Source organism: Daphnia magna, linkage group LG1 (genome assembly GCF_020631705.1).
Source record: "Daphnia magna isolate NIES linkage group LG1, ASM2063170v1.1, whole genome shotgun sequence".
Lineage (NCBI taxonomy): Eukaryota > Metazoa > Arthropoda > Branchiopoda > Diplostraca > Daphniidae > Daphnia > Daphnia magna.
In genome coordinates this window covers 12,742,945-12,765,590 of record NC_059182.1, presented here as the reverse complement: position 1 = coordinate 12,765,590, position 22,646 = coordinate 12,742,945, and the positions used below count along the sequence as shown (strand labels likewise).

Genomic DNA, 22,646 nt, shown 5'->3' with positions numbered 1-22,646 from the left:
CTTTTATTCAGTTCTAAACCCGGCTTACGAAGATTGCTTTCCCGTTCATTCCCATTCCTTCCCAGAAAGTTTATTAGTCATTTAACTGGGTTTCGTTCCTTTCTTGTTTATGAGACAGCAATTAAACCTGGTTTCAGCTGGCGCGCAAGTATCATTTGGTACCATATATGTTCTGACACAGTGGTACCTAATTTCCGACTATTTTCCCTTCGCGAAAGCATAGCATAACATAGCATAGCAATAAAGCATATCCAAGTCATTGCCGTCATTGCGTATATGCAGTCGTTCGTTGTTGGTTTCGTATTACAAACTACTTCTCTGTAAAAGACCCGTTTTTTTTAAACTTGGCGCCATTGAAGCCACCTCCTGTTAAGTTGACGGTGCGTAGACCCGGTTTACCCAGAAAAACTGGGTTTCTACACAGCTTGAAAAATAGAAAAATAGTCTATCCGGTCAACCCGGATCGCCCAAAATCGACTAATTTTTGGCGGTGGTCAATGGGTTACACCGCTTATAACCAAACCGGGGCCAAGCCCTACCTGCAACAAGTAGTCACACGTTCCAAGCCGCTAGGGGGTACTAGTAAAAGATTTTGAAAAGCGTCTGCCACATGTAAAGTGTAGGATGTTTTTATGACAGGTTTTTTATAAATTACTGGAAGATACCTCTCAATAGATCTTTCAGGTTTCTTTCGCGTTGAAGCTTCCATCTACAATGTGAAAAACAGACAAACGGAAGTATATGTTGTCGAAATCAAACACATTTTAACAATGGAGAATGAGCCTGGACAATCTGGCATTCGTCAGTGCCCTGTATGTGAAAAATTTTTTTCTCGAAGTGATTTTAAAGAAAACTCATGTCGCCAATGTTGGAAATGGTTTTTGTTTAACTGTGATGAATATTTTCACAAAGACAACAAAAACATTTGTCCTGACAACTGTGAGATGGTAGGAATGCTATTGTCTTGCAATTCCTGCCGTTTAAAAAAATTTTTGGAAACAACCAAGTATAGATGTGGTCAAAGACAATGTATTTCATGTGGGTGCAGAACAGTTGTTAATGAAAAAAGTCCTCAATGCAGCTGTTGTCGTGTACTAGCTACAAAAAAATGCACCTGCAACATTACCACAATACCATGTTCTTGGTGTGTTAACACAGCTTCAAGCAAGAACAACAATGATGCAAATATGGATTCTTTGGTTGTCAATGGAAAGAAATCTCTTGAGTTACAATTGGCCACAGCTTCGTTACCTAACTTTGCAACAGTGCCTAGCATGCCTGGATTCAGAGTCAAGTCACCAGTCATTGAAATGACTGAACATTGTGATACACCACAGACAACAATACATATTGATTTGAGTCTCCTTCCTGAAAATTTGCAAGCAAAGGCGAAAGCACAGGTGCTCGGAAATTGCTATGTAAGGATTCGGGATTTATCTTCAACAATCTTGAAGAAGAGCAGAAAAGAACAAGAGGAACGAAAAGGGAAAAAACGCTCGAGAAGTGGCAGTTTTACAAGAAACGAGGAAAGCTTTGCAAATGCAAGGATTTCAAGTCAAGACAATCATGGGAAATTGCAAAAACAAAAAGCGAGTAAAGAGCGAGATTCTCAAGATTACAGCGTAAGAAATGTTAGCGACACACGGTTAATTCTTCGTCTTGGAATGGAACGTCATGATGCGGATACTGAATCTCATGTTGAAGCTTCTCCTTATATCGAATCCTGCTCAACCAACAAGGAAAAGTTTACTTCTCCAAGAAAGAACCAACAAGTAAAAGCCAAGTTTCCAGAAGCTCGAAATAATTTTGTATCATGTCAAGGATCAAAATCTAATCCCAAGATCAATGGTGATTCATCTTGGCGAGCTATTGTCGACAAATCCACTCAGACTGAACCGTTACCTGAGATCGAGTGCCTTCAACGTCGAATTAACGAGCTTGAGTTGATCATCGCAACATCCCGTTCATGTCTTACACCTTCGCCGCTTGGTGCACTTGTGCCACAAAAGTACCAATAATAAATTTGCTTTCATTGTTTAACTATGTAAAAATGAATTTTAACGTTGAATTTATTTCCATTGTCTTAGGAGTTCCAACGATCCAACGATGACATTATCTACCCCACCGAATTCCGATTCCGGTTCAAACACAAAGAATGAAACCCCTGTAAAGTCACCATGTGTTTTAGTTAACCGCCTGACAAAGGATGTTTTAGAACAGTACGGCGTCAATCGGAATTCATCGGTATCTCCTACGGATGAGCCACGACCAAAGAAGCGACCTCGTCTAAATTCAGTTGATGCTGAGCATCGTTCCTTCAAGAAGTCAGATAAAAAAAATGGTGGAACTAATAAAGTGCTTGAGTTGTTTGGCAATGACAGCGAAGAAGATATTTCTACATCGAAGGATGATATAGGAATAAGTAAGTCACAACCATTTGATTTCGACGGATTGGATTACGATGACGACGAAGACGAGGAATCTCGATCAAGCAAAAGTTGCAGTGTTGAAGGCCAACAAATGAACAAGCAGGAGAAAACCAACGAATTGGGTCGTCATAATAAGTCTTCTAAAGGCGAAAAAAAGGAAAAAAGTTCCGAAAAGGGAAAACGTAAAGAGAAGGAGCAAAAAAAAAAAGAAAGCCAAAAAACCAAAACTAGTGACATTTCCAAACCATCGAAATCGTCAAAGGAAAAGGGGCAAAAGGAAATAACCAAATCTCGAAAAGATCAGACGGCTGTAGGGAATTCAAATAAATTCCGAATCCCCAAATTGACACCTCCTGCAACCGTCGGTTTGCCATCTTTATTGCAAGAGAACCTTGATCAAGCATTAAAAACTCCCACGTCATCGTTATTTGAAGACGGGGTGTCGGTGCGTACACCCGAACCAGAACATGTCAAGAACTCGGTTTCGAAATCGAGCGAGCTTCCTCAAGTTTCATCAAACATAGGAAGTACCATTGAACCCCCTGCGTCAACTTCTTCCTTTCAACTAAGTGGCAAAGTAGCTCCTCCGATTCTTTGCATTTTGCCGAAAAATCGGAATAACAAATCAGTAAATTTTCCCGAACAGCTTGCAACAATCCGAAGTATAAGCCCACGTACTCAGTTACACGAGCATGAGCAAGTCCCTGATGATCCATCCCGAGAAAACTACATTCCCACTATACTTGAAGATCTTCATTATGTTCCGGAATCATCACCGAGGGAACCCGTCAAAGGAATTAGGCCGTTGTAAGTTTTCCGTCTTACAGGAGATGTTATGCAAATTTCATTTTCGCTAATAATTTTTCATTGTTTCTTTTTTCTCTTTGTGATCATAGCCATCCGCCTGTACGCAAGATCGACGAGGAAAAACTGAAATCGATACCCCAAGAGCGAGGAGGAAGGCGGTTTATCTACTCAAGTTCGAGCAGTTCTTCATCTGATTCCGAATCGTCAGAAAACGAATCAAAAGAGGAAGAATGAATCTATTGTCTACTATGAGAAATCAATGAGCCAAACTTGTCAGTTAACTTCTACAAAATGCCCTATGGAGAACCAACGAATTAGCAACGGCTCCTCTGCCATTCAACAAAATGGGAGTGCTCTTGGTATGAATTACATTGTACAGGAATCCATGGAACGAGCATGTTTGTCACCCACTGGATCTACTGCATCGGATACTCTGTGTACCACAGCTCAATGTGCACTAAGAACAACTGCTCTGATTGAAATAGAGGATACAGCGAGAAAGATTAGCCGTGCATCCGTGTCTGAAGAGAATGCACAAGCCACCAGTCCAAAAAAATCACATCTTTCATCCCCGGCGGTTCCTCTGTCCCCACGGCGACACAGTCCAGAACTAATCCCCAACGTTTCAACTGTTCTCGAAAGAGTGGACGGTACGAAATTCTTCTCCTTTTTATGAAAAGTTGCAATAGTGAACTATAAAAAATTCACTATTTATTTTTCCTTTTTTTGTTTTATTTCTTAATTTTTTCTTTATTTATTTTTCTATTAAATACTACCTAGAAGCACAAGATTCGGAAGAAAATGACTCCGAAGATGGGGATGTACTGGATATTGGACTAAACGACGAAGAAATTTTTGATTACGGCTACGATGAAGATGAGGAATTACACGAATCGCAACCCCTGAAACTTCCTGCCAATAAAATTATCAATGAGTCAACCAGGATAGTATGTGAAAAAGATATTCAACCAACACCCCCGAACACTGCGGCAACATCGAACAAAACGAACGTACCTGCAGTTCAAGTAAAACCGTCAGTCATTCTCAGAAACACTGCACCAACCATATCCCATCCCTCACTTCCTCGAGGTAAATTTAGAAGATGACCTCTTTTTTTTTGTTTAGTAGTTTGAGTTGTAAAAACTTACGCTTTAGTATTTTCAGATGAGCAATCGAACAGCCGGGGGTTATGTTACTCGTTTATTCGCACAGGAAAGTGTGCGGTAAGCGATCTGGCAAACAAAAAATGTGATTACAGCCATTGTTTAGATTCCGTTTTGGATCATATCCAATACTTGTGCAACAAAAACGGAAATTGTATTCAGACGGCTTCCAGATTGGTTTTTGCAATGACAAATGTTGATTCGCCGCTAAACAAATCTCTACACGAGCCTATCGGATCGCAAATTGTCGGTACCGTTATCCACGCCCTCATGAAGGTAAAAGTTGCTACAGTCGAATAAAACCATTGAGGCATTGAACTTCATTTTTCTTTATGTTATGACAAAGGATAATCGGCAGGAACAACTACTAGTTGCTTTGGAAATGCTGAACAATCCCAAACTGCCATTGGTTACTGAATTCATAGACCAAATCATCAAACAAACACCGATTGCTTTGCCGCGCATTGCGAACAAACTAGTGACTCTATACGAGCGCTGTGAGTCCAACAATTTAAAGGTATATATATTTTTTTTTTCGTAACAGAACATTTTTTACCGTTCCATAAAAATAAAAATAGTAATATTACCGGTTGTTTTCTCTATCCAGATCTCGCTCCATTCCTTCAATAAAATCATTGTAATACTAGTGAATAATCACAATATGAAAGGATGGGATTTTATTTGTAAAGTTGTTGAATTTGCAATTTTGCATTACCCTCAATCTTACTATCCGACAAATGAAGTATTTTTTAAATTTTTCTCAAATTACGTTATTTTCAATTCCATTATTTGATGCTCCTTCTAGGTGTTGGTCTTCTTATTTTCTACGGCACTTGATCAGCCAAAACTTGAGCGAGTTTGTCGTTTGTTTAGTGGTATTGGGCCACAAGCCCTTGTAGAATTAGGACCACAACGACGTGACGAAGTGCTCAATAGGCTCAGAGATTATGGTTTAGTGGACTGGTACGATAGATACAGTGGAATCGTGCGCCGTCCGAAAGGCAACGAAATGTAAATAATTACTTTGATAACGCCTTTTTATTATGAATGCTTGGTGTAATCTGTCTGTCTCTGTCAATTTGGGACTCATCTTCGTTCTATTATTTATAGGCATTCGCAGTTTGTTACGCCACAATATGCGCCTAACGGAATGATCAACCATTCTTCCCATGATCCTACGCTACCACTGCACAGGGCTCAGCCTTCGATGCCTCAAAAGAATCCGTTTCAGCCTCCATTCATGCCACCATTACATACTAATCGACCCCAGATGCCGAATTTTCCATCAGCAGGGCATCATCGGCCTTCAATTCTTGCCGGGCAACCGGCAGTGCATCATCGGCCTTCAATTCTTGCCGTGCCACCGGCAGTGCATCATCGGCCTTCAATTCTTGCCGTGCCACCGGCAATCGTAAATCGAGCTCCGCCTCCTAGCATACCACCAGTAGAGTTGTATCGGTCACAGCCTCCGCCCATTCGGGTGGGCCATCCTGTTGTCAACGCACCTCATCCATCGGCACCTGCTGCATATTTCATACGAAATCACGCCGAAAATTTAACCAGGCCAACCTCTAATAGGACTGCTCCAACACCATCGGGATCACTCATGCCTTCCATCCCCGTATCACCCCCTCGTGTCGCTCCGTTGTCCGAAACGTAATCTTACAGTAGCTTTATTACTTCTTAACAAACTACTTTATGCTTTGATTTTCTGCATGCAGAAATCCAGCCCCACCATTCATTCCATTAGAGGTGCCGAGACCCTCCCAGTCGCTTGCTCTTAATCTGTTCGAACCGGAGTCGCCCGAAGTAGAGCCGGTTTTCATCGAAGACAGTGAGCCAGAACAAGGGCCCAGTGTCGTTGTTGAGCCTTCTTATGGAACAGAAGATGAACTTTTGGCAGAGTTCAAGAACAGGAATTTTCAAGCCGTCACTAGATTGTTTCTGCAGTACTATTCTGAAAGTAGGAGGTGCCCGATGCTCGCAAGTCTCGTGCGTATGATGAAAACAAATCCCTTATATTCGCCTGAAGAAAACCGGGAATTATCTCCTGGGGATATTTTCATCAACATTATAAGCTGCGCGTGCGAAAAAGGTACTCGAAGTGATAATTATTTACATCAGTTACGTGTAGCTGAAATATTTTTTTATTTATTTTTTTTTTTCCTCGTTTTAACTGTGAAATTATTTTGGGTATTCAGGTGATGCTAAAACACTCGAACGTCGACACCAACATGCATTATTGGATCTCGTTTTTTTCGTTCTTCTTCACTATTTGCAAAACTTCAATACCTGTGACGAAGATGAAAAAATAACTCAACTTGAAATTGTCAAACAATTTCTAAAGATGGTGCGCATTTTTCAACTACCTTTGGAAGATTCCATAAACCACCCGGAATTACTCCTTTTTCTCTCTGAGTGCTCTGTGCATGTGGATTTTTCAAAAAATGAAGAAGAAGATTTCTTTGAAGGTGTCGTGGATGATATCTGTCACTCCATAAATTTCGCAATAGGTCAGTAGCATAAATCACTCTTCCTCTTTCCAATTCGCTTAACATAAAACATTTTTAAAGAATTTCACGAAGTTGTTGCGAAAATACCCGTCAATGCGTTCGACCCAAATTTGGTAAACAAAGAGTATGTGCTTTCGAACGTTATATTGCAAGTAATCAAAACCCTAGGAAAAATTAGCGAATGTAAAACCTATTGTAACGTGATAGCAGGAGCTATGAGTGATTACCAAGATGCAGCTCTGAAAAATAAATCTCGTAAGTCTTTATTTTGGTTTCTTCCGTAATCAAGCCTATCCAGGCGTCCGCCATCTACACTAAATGATAATTGTGATTTTTTCTTACTTACTAGGTTTTGATGCAATATTGGCATCCCGATAGCCATGGCTATCCATAATGCCAATAAATAAATACTCAGGACAAGTTCTATTTGCTACTCGCTATCTTTCTCTTAATTTTTCAACTTACGTGTGAAAGTGTGAGTGTACGTTGAAGTAAGCTGCCAAAAATGGCTGGGAGCCTTCGCAAAAAATATTCTTCTTCGGAAAAAGTTCTTCCATACTTCTTTATCACCATGCTACCACTTGTCACCATTCTCACGTGTCATAAGTCAAAAGCGTATTTCGCCGGATCTGATTTCTTATTAATGACGTTCATTTTGTCAAGCCAAGATATAGTTCGTTTGTAAACACAGAATTATGCAATACATTTTTTCTTGCTTTCAAAACTTTTTTCATCGTATCCTTTTTGCCCATTTAAGAAACAGGGGAAAAGGATCTGAGAAGAAACTACGAAAATGAACTATGGGAAGTAATTTACCCTGGACTCCGAGAGCCATGAAGCAGGGAGGAACCAACAAAAATGTATGATTGGCCTCCAGAGGGCTCCGGTCGCTAGTTCTATAGCAGCGGCTTTTCGTAGCACTGGCAACTTTTTCTGGAATAGTCTTCTGTACATTTTCCTAACGTTCTTCCTCAGTTACATCACCACGTGTTTTGTCGAGACTGCAAGCCGGATCTCTGCACAATCGAACGTTAAATTTTCACCGACAAAATGTTACAAGCCGCAAGATTGTGTACCCGTCCTCTGAAAGACTGTACAATCCTCGCATCCGATGTATTTCAAGGGCGTGGAATTACACAGTTTTGTCAGAAAGTAAGACGGCAAATTCTTAGTGAAATGAAAGTTATATTAACTTAACAATTTTCTTGCTTTCTATGTGGCTTAGATGAAATGATCAATAACTTTCCCATTGTTTTGAGTGTTTTTTATGTTAATTTTTATCACAATTTCTTATTTGTAGAATAATTCATGTTCCCTGTGGGAGTTGCAGAGAAGATTTAAATCAGATGGAGTTAAAGGCCCTGTTATTGGAATTGATTTGGGAACAACCAACTCATGTGTTGCTGTAATGGAAGGTCAAACTCCTAAAGTTATTGAAAATGCTGAAGGCTCAAGAACAACACCATCAGTTATTGCATTCACAAAGGGTAGGTTACATCATCCCTTGGAATTGATAGTATTCATCAGATTATTTTAATCATGATGCTAGATGGTGAACGTCTTGCTGGCATGCCTGCAAAGCGTCAAGCAGTAACTAATGCTCAAAACACGTTGTATGCTACCAAACGTCTGATTGGTCGGAAATTTGAAGATCCAGAGGTTAAGAAGGACATGTAAGTACTATTTTTTTATTTTTACATTTCTTTTTCTTTCTTTCTTTTTTCTTTGGGTAAAATGTAATGAACTATTAGGGTGTTTTAGTGAATGTATGTAAAATTAAAATGTATCTGTATGCAGGAAAACCGTTTCGTACAAAATTGTCCGTGCATCCAACGGTGACGCGTGGGTAGAGGCACAAGGAAAACTATACTCCCCTTCCCAAATCGGAGCCTTCGTTCTTACAAAGATGAAAGAAACTGCTGAAGCTTACTTAGGTACTCCCGTCAAGAATGCAGTCGTTACCGTTCCAGCCTATTTCAATGATTCCCAACGACAGGTTAGACGATACTTTGAGTTTCTTAAGCCAACTGTCCATGTATTCATACCATATAATTAGGCAACGAAAGATGCTGGTCAAATTTCTGGTTTGAACGTTTTGCGTGTCATTAACGAGCCAACGGCAGCTGCACTCGCCTATGGAATGGACAAGTCAGATGATAAAATCATCGCCGTATACGATTTGGGAGGTGGAACATTCGATATTTCCATCTTAGAGATACAAAAAGGTGTCTTTGAGGTTAAGTCGACAAATGGAGACACCTTCTTGGGTGGAGAAGATTTCGATAATGCTTTGGTGAACTTCCTCGTAAACGAGTTCAAGCGTGACCAGGGTCTTGATATTACCAAGGATCCTATGGCAATGCAACGAGTAAAAGAGGCTGCAGAAAAGGCTAAAATCGAGTTGTCGTCATCCATGCAAACAGATATTAACTTGCCTTACCTGACGATGGATTCATCTGGGCCCAAACACATGAACCTGAAAATGTCGCGTTCCAAGCTTGAGAGTTTGGTTGGAGATTTGATTAAGCGTACTGTCGGCCCATGCCAAAAAGCTTTGAAAGACGCAGAAGTTAGCAAAAATGACATTGGGGATGTTCTTCTAGTTGGAGGCATGACACGTATGCCTAAAGTACAAGAAACCGTCAAAGGTATGCGCAACAAACTCATTTTCTTTGTCCCATTCAATTTGTTTATTGGTTTTCGTTATGTTTTTTGTATTGTCTGTTAACAGACATTTTCGGGCGAGTTCCGAGCAAAGCCGTGAACCCAGACGAAGCCGTTGCCGTTGGTGCTGCCATCCAAGGCGGCGTACTTTCTGGTGGTGTTACCGATATTCTTCTCTTGGACGTCACACCATTGAGTTTGGGCATTGAGACGTTAGGAGGGGTTTTCACGAAACTCATCCAGCGCAACACAACCATTCCTACGAAAAAATCTCAAGTTTTCAGCACAGCAGCTGACGGTCAGACGCAAGTAGAAATCAAGGTATATCAAGGAGAACGTGAAATGGCAGCCGACAACAAAATCCTTGGGCAATTTTCACTTATTGGAATCCCACCTGCTCCTCGCGGTGTCCCCCAAATTGAAGTCACATTCGATATCGACGCTAACGGCATTGTCCACGTATCAGCTCGTGACAAGGGCACCGGCAAAGAGCAGCAGATTGTTATTCAGTCTAGCGGTGGATTGTCTAAAGATGAAATCGAAAACATGGTACGCAACGCTGAGCAGTTCGCCAAGGAAGATCAAGTAAAACGCGATCGCGTCGAAGCTGTGAATCATGCCGAAGGTATCGTTCATGACACGGAGTCCAAAATGGAAGAATTTAAAGAACAACTCCCAGCAGAAGAATGCTCTAAGCTCCGCGAGCAAATTTCGGCAGTTAGAGATATGTTGGTAAACAAAGATTCAAAAACACCCGAGGAGATCAAGAAGACGACAAATGATCTTCAACAAGCATCTCTAAAACTTTTCGAGATGGCATACAAGAAAATGGCTGCAGATCGCGAAAGCAGCGGTGGAAGTACCAACAGTGGTGACAGCACAGGGAGTACGGATAAGAAAGAAGATAAGCAATAGGATTGTATGTTAAAATAATTATTGAACTTGCGTGTTACAATAAACAGTTAAACTTGTATGTCTTAAATGGCTACTGTTTGGCGGAATTTGTCTGTATCGCCCAACACGTTGATCATCTGGCATCACACGAGTTAAGAGGGTCTTCTTCACAAGTGCTCATTCATTCAGTGTTGTTTCCTTCGTTCCAAGGGTGATTTGTTTACTTATTTGTGGCCATCGACGAGCACTTGTGGTTAATATCGTCTTTTCTAACATGTAACCAATGAGTCAACAAAGTATAGTCGTCACAATCTTCAATCATGCTGTAGTTCCAACCAAACGATAAATAGACCAAATTTTTATTTAAAATCGTGATTTTGCTTTTGTTGTGTACAAAGTGGAGGAATCCTTGCTTCTGGCTTTCAGTAAATCAATGTTTCTACTTCTAATTGTCGTGTCATTGGAACAAGCTAGTCGAGTGCTAGGGCGGTCATATCAAGATTCAAAGACATTTAACCTTTAAATGAATATGGAGAAAATTGGCAAAGACAAATGCATTTCTTCATGGAAAAGCTATCGCATTGTCTGTGAAAGGTGAAAAGGTTTTTTTTTTTAAAGAAAATTACGGTAATATGAAGGAAAAATATCTGAAAAAACTTGGTATTCAAAAGCAAATCCTCTCGGTCTCTTAGCAGACGCCAATTACCATTTTGGGAAAACATGTACATTGCTTACAATTGACGAGTGTCACAACTCACAAGTGTCACCAGTATTTATTTTCAAGTCGAATTCATATAATCAGGTATGGCCTCGATGTGGACACAAGTTATATAAAAAACTTTGGTTGTTCCTTCGTAGAAAGTATGTTTCTTCAGCCGTTTTCTGATATTCAGTTCAGTTGAGGGGAGAAGTGCTTTGTGTCTCAAAAAACAACATTCTGATTGCCAAAAAGTAAAAAACAAATTGTGTGTTTTCCATGTTTGATAGTTTTTCTACCATGAATTTATTGAAAAAATTTTTTCACAACAAATATTTTGATACTAGAAAGTTGCCTCTTTCACCTGCTAGGATAATTTGTCTCAGTCCTCAATTCACGTTGTTTCCCATGCATGAGGCTCGTGGTGTCCATGCCGCCAAATCTTATACTACGTGATAACATTTAAAAACAAAAAACTAAACAAAAAAGTGCCCGCCATTTATGATACGACCAACAAACCTCAACATTAAAAGTTCAACTAATCATGTGAGACGCACTAACTCAAATAATTATACTTTGTTCTAGAATTTAGGGAACAATGGCGATGATGCCGCAAGCAAGACGAGGTCCAGAATTGCCTGTCTTTTTGCTTTCTTCATTGTCTTGGCGGCCGAGATCATCCTCATTGGCATGGACGACGATGGACCGTCCCAAAATGGAATCTGGGCCGCGGAGCTTCAGGACATTGTCTAATATGTCAATGTTTGCAATCCCATCATCGTTTGCGATCACGTTGCCCAAATCGCCAGCATGCCGATGATGAGGGCTGTCCTGCGGTGCACCATGAAGTGCATTAGTCGGATTGAAATGAGGCCCTGCGGAGTCACATCCATTGTTGAAGATGTCTCCATACTGATGGACGTGGAAACCGTGTTTGCCTGGCGTCAATCCTGTGATTCGACCGAAAACCCTCACGCCACCTGTAGACGCCGATTCGGTGAAATTGACAACACCTTTAACAGGCGACTTTCCAGCCATGTACGCTCGGGCATTAAGTTCTTTTGGCTGGCAGGATACAGCCAACACTGTCAAAAAAATTATGCAAGCAAAAAACTCAGTTACTATTTTCATGTTGTGTTTAATGTATTAGTTCCGTTCTAATTGCAAGGGAGCGACCAACAAATTTGGTACTTGGGAGAAGACGGTGGAGAAGACTGGTAGATGAATGGTTTTCTGCCTCTTATATAGGCCATTGATTGAGCACAGGTAGCCGCAATTAAGCTCTCCAACCTCCGAAATCATCCTAAGGTAAATATCCATCAGTTACTGGAATTTGCACCAGGTTGTTTTTTTGTGTGTGGGTGAACGATGTCCCTTTCACTTGTTTTTCACTGACATTGCGATACATCTTTCTGCCCCAAGCAACAAGATAAAAAAAACAAGGAAAATATGTTTCATCGTAAAGAAAATGTTTTCCTTAAACCGTTTTGTTTCGATTTTCTATCGGTGTGTTTTACTAGGGACCGCAATTATGAAACTGAATAATCGTAGGCAATTATCCACTACCAGGGATCTTTTATGCTTCCATTGGTAATGTTCGTCTTTTCGGCAAACGTTTGGCTCAGATTTACGAAGGACTTTCTTATAAATCTTAACATCATAAATAATGACTAAAGAAGCGCGTATGGAGGTATCCTGAAGTGAAGAACAGCAACGGTTTTTTGGTAAGGGCAGAGTTAAGGTAAAGGTAAAGAAAATCGTACAGCTAATCACCAGACCGCAGCATACGCAAAGACTGCTTGAAACAATGCAAATCAGGGAGTCTATACTTATGGCAAATCTAACGTTTTATTGAATTTCCATCTTTTTTTTAATGTTCTGCTTCTGCGGCTAACTGGTTGGTTTCGTAAATATTTGAAACGCTTCGTGTTGCCTTCCGCGATGTCTGCAAATGTGATTTTTTGTGTACCAATAAAATAATACCTAAATTATTGTCGCCAATAAAAAAAGAATAGTTAATACTGCTAGGGTTATTAATTCATCCGCGATCGCCTCCGTGTCAAAAGTCGCTCAATACTTAAAAAAAATAAATAAATAAAAGTTTCCGCCCTTACGCAGTCATCTAGCGATCGACTTTAACACTATGAACCACCACTTCTATTGCAGACTAACTTAAATTGTAGTGGTGTGAAAATTTGCTACAGTTGCTATTAGTTGATTCATCTTAAAGTTTTGGCTGGCCGCTCGAAAGTAATATTTGACGAAATTGCCTTTGTTTTCAGAATTACGCAAATAATGGCAGATTTAGAAAATTACGATATGGTTTCTGAAAATTCATCACAGGCTTCCGAACATGAAAAAGCCTTGGCTTTGAGCGCCCAACTGGACTTCGAAAAGACAAATTATGAATCCGCTATCCAGCTTCTCTCAAAGTTGGAATCCTCTCGTCCACAAGACCCCAAAGTTATACATAACAAAGCCATAGTGAATTGTTTTAAAGCAGGACTGACAAACATTTGCCAACTCCGGAAGGCTCTCACTTCTATCGCCAAACAATTGCAGTGCAATCTAGAAGAACCAAAATCCTTGGTGGATGTTGATCAGTGTTATGTGTTTTACAATGAAGCTGTCACATTATATTGTCTCAGACAGTATCCTAAATCATTGCAAATATTGACAAAGATATTTTCTCTAGTGGAGCAACTAGATGAGAGCTTAGCTCGCCAGGTTTGTTTCCTGCTGGCAGAAGTCTTCCTTCGCCTGAATTTCCCCATTAAAACTCTTGATATGGTTCATTTTATGGAAACAAGCTTGCTGAGTCATGGAGCAAAACTTAAGTCTACTCTACCTCTAGAGAGGGAGCGTGATAAAGAAAAGGATTGTGAAGGGAAAGAAGAACTTAAAAGCAGTTTTGGTGATGAATTGCTTATTCCACCTGGTGTGCGGATTCGACTGCAGCGTTTGAAAATTCGAGCGAATCTGTCTCTCTCCCAGATAGAAGAAGCCGAAAGAGAATTGGCTCTGTTAACCGAGATTGATCCCGAGAACGCTGCCACACTCTGTCTGAAAAGCAAAACCCTTTTCTTCAAAGGCAATTACGCCGAATCATTGAAACAGCTGAAATTACCCAAAGACGATGGCCGTTTCAAAGAACGAGGGGAATCTGATGTCGTCATGTATCACAACAATACTGGTTGTATTTATCACGCAATGGGCAAGTACAACTTAGCGTGTCTTCATTTTCAAAAATCTCTTAACAAAAGTAGTGAACTTTTTGCCGAGTTTCCGAAACCGTCGACAGGTATATTAACCATTGTTGCATCTTGCTAAACAATTTCAGTATTAATCATTTATTTTACGAACTCTAGGAGATCCAATTTCTAATCGACCTTTGGTCACCATTGGAAGTAACTACAAGTATGAGCTTCTGTATAATATAGGCGTCAGTCTGTTATATGCTCGTAAGCCAGCCGATGCCTTTGATTGTCTCATCGAAGCTGTACAGCTTCACCACAGAGATCCGTTGATCTGGTTACGGCTAGCCGAGTGTTGTATCCAAGTCCACAAACCTGTAATGAATATTTGCTATCATTATCTGGGTAACTGCCGTATTTTACAGCTTGTTTAAAATTTTGTTCAGGAAAATAGAAAAGATTTTCGATTGACCGAACGACAGCGAGAAATTGTTAAGGCAACCGCTGGATTCGCATCTCACAGAAAAGTTGTGTTGTCTTCAAGGATATCCAACGACGACTGCAAAAGGTCTGCAACAATCTTTTTACAAACGGTATTTTTGGCTAATAATGTGAGACGTTTGGGCTCGTTGACAGTTCCGAGAATGCAGCCATTCCGGTGCCTACATTAGAGTTCAGCATCTTAGCCCTGCGGAATGCGGAACTATTACTCAATAAGTTGATAATACCAAAAGGTGCTGAAGGTATGTACATGTTTTTAATGATACTTAAGTGAAATAAAAAAGTAGACATTTTTTGTTTTCAGACGCTAGTGGTAAGGAAGAGTCTGATTCGAAAGGAAAACCGGATTTAAATGTGACACTCAGTGAAGTGAGCACCTTGTCCAAATTACGCAAACCAGAATTCTATCGTAATTTGAAGAACACTATAATCGCCGATAGTTCTTACGCCGCCCTCTGTTTGGGTGATTACCTCACGTCTCTCTACAAAGCGGAAGAGCTGTTGACACAGCCACACTTATCCGGCAATCACAAGTATGTATAAATTTTTTTCTTTTGTGTTCGACAAGCTTAAATAATATACCTTGAAACTTATTTGATGTTTCAGATTGTTGGGTCATCTCTATGCAGCTGAATCCCTAGTTCTTTTGAATAGAATAAATGAAGCGGTTCCTCACCTACACCCAGAAAACGTGACAAAGCTTTCAAATTTTTCCTCCACTGAAAATGAAACTTCACAATTTTTGCCTCATACGTCAGGTAAGCATCATACTGTATTTTCAAATAGATCAAGTGAATTTAGCGTCTTAAAATTCTTTGGTAACAGATTGGTTTCCACTCTCTACACAAACGGCCAAAGTGCTGCTCCAGTACAATCTGAGTACCGTGTACGCCTTACGAGGCGAATACGAAAAGGCAGGAGAATTAGTCCGTCAGGTATATCTTACATTTGTGAAGTTATTGGAGGTTGTTCTTATTTGTTAAATCTCATCCACAGCTGTGGAACGCCAGTAAAACTCACGGAATTGACGTCCCTATCCAAGTGGTCACTCTGGCATTGTACGTCGAATTACAATCAGGTGAGTCGCTTTATTGAATGACTGTTTTCAGTTAATTAGTATTGACCATACGTTGGTTCTATAGGACGAACAGAAGTAGCTCGAAATATAATTAAACAGCATTGCCCACAGTATCGATGAATGTAAACTGGAAATGGACTGACACGAAACGATCCAGTTGGATCACAGAGACGTCGGATATATGGAGTTTAATTAGTCTGGTCACTAATCAACAGTGAAATCAGTGATGGTATACTCTTCCTCGATGTCTTTGCGATACCGTTTAATATCAACATTAATGAATAACAGATTTTTTTTTTATTTTGTCCGTTCATGTGGGACACTCTTTACATGACCCATGTTTATAATACATCTGGCTGTTTTACAGCCAAACAGTACAGATGCAATGCGATGGCAAGTTTTTATTTACGGCCAAATTCTCTGTTGACGTCCAGTATAACCCTAAGACGAGATTCCACTCTCACTCAACAGGAGTGAAGGGGGTGAGACTTGGGTTTGGTGAGGTCAGCTCTGGACCCGTGCACGAGTGCTCACGCACGAGAAACATATTCGGCACGTGTAGCTGCTTCCCTCACCCTCTCGTTGCGTCACCCCACTCTCTCTGAAACTCATTTGTTAGTCCGTTGCCGAGTTATCGAAAGTAGGAGGGTAAGAACTCACAGCACGGAGCCTCATCTTTTCTCACGAGACTCTCTCTCTCCCCCCTCTCGCTTTCTTTTATTTTCCGACTGCACTCCATCTATGTCACCCTAGGCCGCTCTGCACGCATGGGCGGAGCAGGCAGAGGGAGAAGAATTTTGTTTGTTCGGATAGTCAGGGAGGACTTGCTCCACGTGCCGTTTTTGCCCGAAAGTTACTTAAATGGTTGAAGGCTGGTCACGTATCCCGTCGAAGCTGTTCGAAGGTCAATTTGACGTGCATTATTAAGACTGCAGGAAAATAGGCTCGGTTTAGTATCACCATCTAGCGGCAGATAAACAAAGTGTTGCATAGCTATCTTAGTTCATCCCTGCTGATTTCTAATTTTCCGTATGGTGTCTCTGCTAGACGACCGACAGCTTGAAACTTGGAAGGAAAAGTGAAAGCAGGCCTTCTTTGAACATAGAGCCATGAGATAGGCGGTAGGCCGGGTTGCGGCTGGCAGCTATCGCGAAACACTGATGGAAGGGGGCCCAGAAAAGAGGGGTGGGCCTATTCTCTTCCGTCGAATGGGGGATGAAGAAGGGAGAGATGATTTAGCCCGAGGGGGCCTACGGCTAAAAAGTTGTTTGGGTAAGTTCTGCTGTTTGGACTACAGGCCCAACTAGTTCGCCACTTCTTCTCCAAAGCAATGGAAGCCTAAAAACACGTTTGGCTCTTTCTGTCCTCCTTTTTTTCCCCCTCTTTCTTCTTTCTTTTTTTCCTTCTTAATTTGCAGTTCGTCGTTGTATGGTTTTTTGTGGTCGTTCCGCTGTTACGAAAATAACTTGACCGAATTATTAGCTGAATCTTTAGTTAAACAAAAGAAACAGTAAAAACATTGGGACATCGATGAAGTCGTGTTTCGTGTGCTAAGTGTGAACGGAAAGGTTTTTCTCGCAACAGCAGTTGTTCGTTTCCGGTCAGTAATCAAACGCCCGAACAAGTGCGGTCCTGTGGACTGTTGATCACATTCATAGATTTACAACCAAGAACACCGCGTCCGGTCTTCTCGGCGAATGCCATGCAACGTACCAAGGTAAACAAGTTTGCACATGTAGATGTCGTAGGATCGATAACAACAATCAAATAGTACAGTTTATTGCAGTTTCAAAGTTGATATTTGTATATGCCAGTATTGTTCTGAAGGGTTTCATTCTTCTCACGGGCCTACGTGTACGGAACCCCCTCCGACCATAGGTCCCCTAAATATCAACCCCCTTTTTCTATACCCTACCCATTTCTTTCCCACACTCCCTACCGACATTTTCAGTGTATTTATGTACGAAGGAGAGAAAAAAAAAAGCCCTAGCGAAACTAAAAACTCGTTTTTTTTAATGCCTGCTATCCTAGAAATCATTTAATGTATTCCATTTCTTCGTGTTTAGGCCTACTTTAGTCCCCTTCTTCTTTCTGCTACACCAGCGGCTTCTCCAGGCGACCTCCTGGGTGGAGTGATGGTGTCTTCTTCCTCACCATCTCCACCCGATGCTGCGCTCTTGCTCGGGTAAGAATCTAGACACACACACATACATCCTCTAGTCTCTCTTTTTTTTTTGGTAAACAACTTTTCGAGGGAGAACGCCCTTGGATATAAGGGGGGAGAGGGTCACGGAACCGTGGAAACAAACAACATGAACCCCCTTTCTCTAAAAACCAGAAACCCTCTTTTTTTCTCTCTTCTTTGGCACATATACACACACAGAACCTATAGTCTTTCTCTTTTTTTTTTTTTTTTTACGATGATGACAATTGATAGACACAAGAGCACGGCCTCTTGTTATGTTGTCATACCTTAAAAAAAAATGTTGTCGAGGAAGAAAGAAAGGGGGGGTCCAGAGACAAATGGGTAGGACTGTCGTTAGACGTTACAGCACTTTGACAATGGGCCTACGAGCCAATCTGGTATATGTAGAATAAAGAGGATTATTGTGTTGTGTAGGCCAGATTTCCACGGACGAAATGCTAATCGCATTGATCAGCGAAGAATGGCTTCCGTCTTCCCCGATCCAGACGCTCCAACCGAGACACAACATTGCCCCATCTGTTTGAACCGTTACGACGATCCTCGTGTTTTACCTTGCTTCCACACTTATTGCCGTCGCTGCCTGGATGCCCACGTTGCTGGCCGTCTTCGTTTTCCGTGTCCGTCCTGCCGGGAAGAAGTCTATTTAGGCGAGGGTGGAACTATCGATACTCTACCTACCAATTCCTTCATTGGTGATATCCTCAAAGTGGTCAGCGACGTTCCAGAATATGATTCGCCTTCCGTCCTGGATCAGCGTGTCAGTGGCGGTAGCGGAAGTGGTGGCTACGAAACCGCAGTCGGAGTCGCTGCTAAAATGGTGCCCAGCCGGGCATACATCTGCTCCAATTGCGATGAAGGAGCCGTGGCATCGTCACGTTGCCGCGATTGTAACGAAGTGCTGTGCGACAGCTGCGTTCGCGCCCATCAGCGCGTCCGTCTCACCAAAGATCATTACATCGTGCGATTCACGGAAGATTTATCCAAAACTGTAGGATTGCCCGTCGGTTTGTCGCTCTTCTCTAGCCCGTCATTTTCCTACTGTGACATCCATCCTGCTGAAGTATTGCGGCTCTTTTGCGACATGTGCTCGGTGGCCATTTGCTCCGAATGCACGTTGCGTGACCATCGAGGACATTCATTCATTTATCTCAAAGATGCTGTGGAGAATTCCAAAACGATTAGCTTGAAACTGTTAGCAGATGCTAAGGCGGGCATGCGTGCCGTCGAAGAAAGCATGGAAATGACTAGCAAAATGGCGGAACGAATCGAATTACGTGCTCAAGCTATTGCCACGGAAATCCGAACGGCCACTCGCCGTCATATGGCCGCACTGGAAGAGAGGGAACGGGAACTGTTGCAACGTGTCGAGAAAATACGACAAGTCAAAGGCAAATCTCTTCATTTACAACTGGACGAATTACGTATGGCCTTGCTACGTCTGGGATCCACGGCCGAATTGCTGAAAACTGCCCTCGAATCCGGTTCTGATGTCGAGATTCTTCACACTAAAGACAAAGCATTAATCGAATTTCAGCATTTAAGACAAATACGCAGCAGTTTGCAACCGCAAGAAGACGACATAATCCAATTCAACCCGCCCGATGGCGCTCTACTCCAGGCCATTTGTTCCCTGGGTCTCATATCCAGTTCCGGATTTGGTCCCACATCTGTAGCCTTTGGCGACGGAATCAAACGCGCTCTGTGTAACCACGTAGCTTGCATGACGGTCCACGTCAAAGATCATCAAGGAGATCCACGTCTTGTAGGAGGTGATCCCATCGTTGCCATCGTCGAAGGACCGAATGGGGTCTCTTACCGGGCCGATGTGGAAGATCGTCAGAACGGCACTTACGTCATGACTTATCGACCTCAAGTGGAGGGCCGGCACATCATCACCGTATTGATTCGAGGTCGACACATCCACGGATCACCTTTCACCGTCAAAGTCCGTAGTGGACGAGATTATTCGACTGTTGGCCAGCCTTTATTAGCGTTCGGTAAGGAGGGTGAGAGCGAAGGCGATTTGTGCCGTCCGTGGGGTGTGGCTTGTGATAAAGATGGCTACATCATTATCGCTGATCGCAGTAACAACCGCGTTCAGATTTTCAACTCGGCTGGAGTCTTTCATCATCGTTTCGGATCTCCTGGAACTCGTCCTGGACAATTCGATCGGCCGGCTGGTGTCGCTTCTGATCATCTTGGTCGTATTATCGGTTTGTATACATTACTACTTATGACTAGGGAACAAACGTTTCATTATTGTTTGTTTTAATTTCGTTATTAGTGGCAGATAAGGACAACCATCGCATTCAAGTTTTCACATTTGACGGGACTTTCTTGTTCAAGTTTGGCGAGAAAGGGACCAAGAACGGCCAGTTCAACTATCCGTGGGATCTCGCCGTCAACGCTGAGGGTCAGATTTTAGTCTCGGATACCCGAAACCATCGCATCCAGCTATTTGCAGCAGATGGCACGTTTATCAACAAGTATGGCTTTGAAGGAACACTCTGGAAACATTTCGATTCGCCCCGTGGCGTTTGTTTCAATCACGAGGGGCACATAGTCGTGACAGATTTCAACAATCACCGATTGTTAGTTATTAATCCCGATTTTCAATCGGCACGATTTTTGGGTTCGGAAGGCTCGGGAAATGGCCAATTTTTACGTCCGCAAGGCGTCGCTGTCGACTCCGAAGGTCACATTATCGGTAAGTTGGAATCGTGCGAAACAATTTTCGTAAAGTTTTTTAAAATCATTTTTTCCATTGACAAACAGTTGCCGATTCGCGTAATCATCGTGTTCAAATTTTCCAACCCAACGGCAATTTTTTGACCAAATTTGGGACTCAGGGATCGGGACCGGGTCAAATGGATCGACCGAGTGGCGTCTGCATTTCACCTGAGGGCTACATCATCATCGTAGACTTTGGTAACAATCGAGTGCAGATCTTCTAAAAAACTCGGAGCCCCTACGTAGACATTTCCCACCCTTGCACATTTCCTCCTGTATGATATAAGATATGTTCTTATATAGATTTCCTTTTTTTTTCATTCTTCTTTTTACCCCCCAGCGATTGACCCCCTTTTTTTTGTTGTTGTCAGAAGGGCGAACCAACTCTCGCTTACCACCACCAATGTTCCTGCATAGCATAAGTAATCTCGCCGAACAGAACAAAAACGAAGTAGTAGAAAACGACCTTCCCTCCCTCCCAACTTCCCTAGGAAACGGTAAAAAAGAAAAAGAAAAAGAAAAAAAAAGAAAGAGGGAGAGGTTACGCAGCCCTTGTGGATAAAAATATATTATATAGGCGAGACTTTAGAAATCCAAAACGCGAAAATTCCTCTTGAAAGTACAAAAGCATTTTCAAACGCAAAAGAACTAATTTTACATTCAGATAGATTCTTTTTTTTTTTCTCCTTTTTTATTTGTCGATCATGTTTAAACCGTCGACTGTCCCCTACTACTACGTTTACTATGAGATTTATTCTAATTTAAATTTTTTTTTTTTTTTTTTTTTTTCGTGAAAGAAAAAAAAAATCGTTTGTCTTCTCAATCGTGTCGCCTGACTCAGGGAAGCACTACAGGACTTGTCCCAGTTTTTCAAAAACTTTCGCACTGCAGATGGCCTTCGATATCGGGGCACCTCTCAGGGTGTGCGAATGTTTTTTTGGTTTTTGATACTTGCCCATTGTCTCGGCGGAGAAATTTTTAAAAGAAATTATGTCGTAGACTCGAGAAAGATTTGAATGCATGAAGGAATCCCATTAATGATATACAGATACGTATAGCTCGACGTTACGAAAATCGACCCGAATTTCAGTACGATGACCAATTTACAATTAAAAAGAAGCAGTGCAAAAAAAAATTACTATGTAGTACGTAATAACGTAATTTCACTCGAGTGAAAAAATGTCGCTTCTTTTATTCGTTTTGTTTCATACGTAAATCTATTGTGATGAAGGCAGCGATAAATACGTATATTTTCTCGTTCAATTTGCTTATCCAAGCTCCCCACGTAAAACTTTAAAATATTGGCGAAAACAACAACAGGACACGTACCAGTTTAACTGATTAGCATTTGTTTCTATTTTCTCATTTTACTTTTGAAAAAAAAGAGGAGAGATTGCGAGAAAAAGTTAAAAATAATTTTTACGGCAACTTGCTTGCTTACCAAGTGTTTCCAAAAGCAATTGTGACGCGTGCGCAAGTTCAGTGAGTGCAAACTCTTGTAGTTCCTTATGAAGGTTTGGTGCTGTTTTCCTTCCTTAAAAGAAAAAAAAAAAAAAAGAAAGACAATATTCTTTTTAAAAAATTTAACCATTTCCATGGATCTACCTCACTCGATTTTTTTTTTTTTTGGTCCTCCTAACTAAACCAGGATATTTGCTCCTTTTCGCAAGGCAAAACGCATTTGTTGTTTCGTTTATTTTACTTTTTATATCATGTCCTCTTTCGAATGTTTTATGTTCTTTTGTTAATCGAATCCTCCTTCGATGCAAC

General features: G+C 41.4%; 5 protein-coding genes across 9 annotated transcripts; 4 read left to right on the top strand and 1 right to left on the bottom strand.

Annotated features, from left to right (window-relative positions):
* The first annotated feature begins 586 nt into the window (after positions 1–586).
* LOC116917493 lies at positions 587–7,636 on the top strand. Its single transcript, XM_032923005.2, is given in 14 exon segments — positions 587–2,008; positions 2,088–3,236; positions 3,326–3,464; positions 3,466–3,886; positions 4,017–4,325; positions 4,392–4,675; positions 4,746–4,916; positions 5,007–5,141; positions 5,205–5,410; positions 5,510–6,055; positions 6,121–6,494; positions 6,601–6,912; positions 6,973–7,167; positions 7,262–7,636. Coding segments are annotated over 14 exon segments (5,091 nt in total). The 5' UTR covers positions 587–1,187; the 3' UTR covers positions 7,291–7,636.
* Positions 7,637–7,853: 217 nt separating this feature from the next.
* On the top strand, positions 7,854–10,547 carry LOC116917549 (stress-70 protein, mitochondrial). The gene is made up of 6 exons (XM_032923060.2): positions 7,854–8,064; positions 8,213–8,399; positions 8,462–8,585; positions 8,710–8,908; positions 8,969–9,560; positions 9,644–10,547. Exons 1-6 carry the CDS (start codon positions 7,963–7,965, stop codon positions 10,489–10,491), a joined length of 2,052 nt encoding a protein of 683 aa, XP_032778951.2. The 5' UTR covers positions 7,854–7,962; the 3' UTR covers positions 10,492–10,547.
* Positions 10,548–11,227: 680 nt separating this feature from the next.
* On the bottom strand, positions 11,228–12,759 carry LOC116917586 (superoxide dismutase [Cu-Zn]). 4 transcript variants are annotated; one of them, XM_045169862.1, is made up of 3 exons: positions 11,687–12,759; positions 11,532–11,615; positions 11,228–11,462 (listed from the first exon to the last, which is right to left on the bottom strand). In XM_045169862.1, the coding sequence occupies exon 1, from the start codon at positions 12,296–12,298 to the stop codon at positions 11,756–11,758; it is 543 nt and encodes a 180-aa protein (XP_045025797.1). In that variant the 5' UTR covers positions 12,299–12,759; the 3' UTR covers positions 11,228–11,462; positions 11,532–11,615; positions 11,687–11,755. The 4 variants fall into 4 exon arrangements, with proteins under 4 accessions (XP_045025797.1, XP_032779015.2, XP_032779006.2 ...); XM_032923124.2 differs by having other exon boundaries at positions 11,228–11,407; XM_032923115.2 differs by having other exon boundaries at positions 11,532–12,759.
* A 563-nt stretch (positions 12,760–13,322) lies between these two features.
* On the top strand, positions 13,323–16,326 carry LOC116917542 (CCR4-NOT transcription complex subunit 10-A). The gene is made up of 9 exons (XM_032923052.2): positions 13,323–14,468; positions 14,536–14,738; positions 14,808–14,929; positions 14,998–15,104; positions 15,167–15,395; positions 15,469–15,620; positions 15,688–15,797; positions 15,859–15,940; positions 16,005–16,326. Exons 1-9 carry the CDS (start codon positions 13,463–13,465, stop codon positions 16,058–16,060), a joined length of 2,067 nt encoding a protein of 688 aa, XP_032778943.1. The 5' UTR covers positions 13,323–13,462; the 3' UTR covers positions 16,061–16,326.
* A 905-nt stretch (positions 16,327–17,231) lies between these two features.
* Positions 17,232–22,412, top strand: LOC116917517 (E3 ubiquitin-protein ligase TRIM71). Of its 2 annotated transcripts, XM_032923026.2 has the most exons (5): positions 17,233–17,657; positions 18,007–18,125; positions 18,561–20,359; positions 20,431–20,853; positions 20,922–22,412. In XM_032923026.2, exons 1-5 carry the CDS (start codon positions 17,643–17,645, stop codon positions 21,098–21,100), a joined length of 2,535 nt encoding a protein of 844 aa, XP_032778917.1. In that variant the 5' UTR covers positions 17,233–17,642; the 3' UTR covers positions 21,101–22,412. The 2 variants fall into 2 exon arrangements, with proteins under 2 accessions (XP_032778920.1, XP_032778917.1); XM_032923029.2 differs by lacking the exon at positions 18,007–18,125 and having other exon boundaries at positions 17,232–17,657.
* Positions 22,413–22,646: the final 234 nt, after the last annotated feature.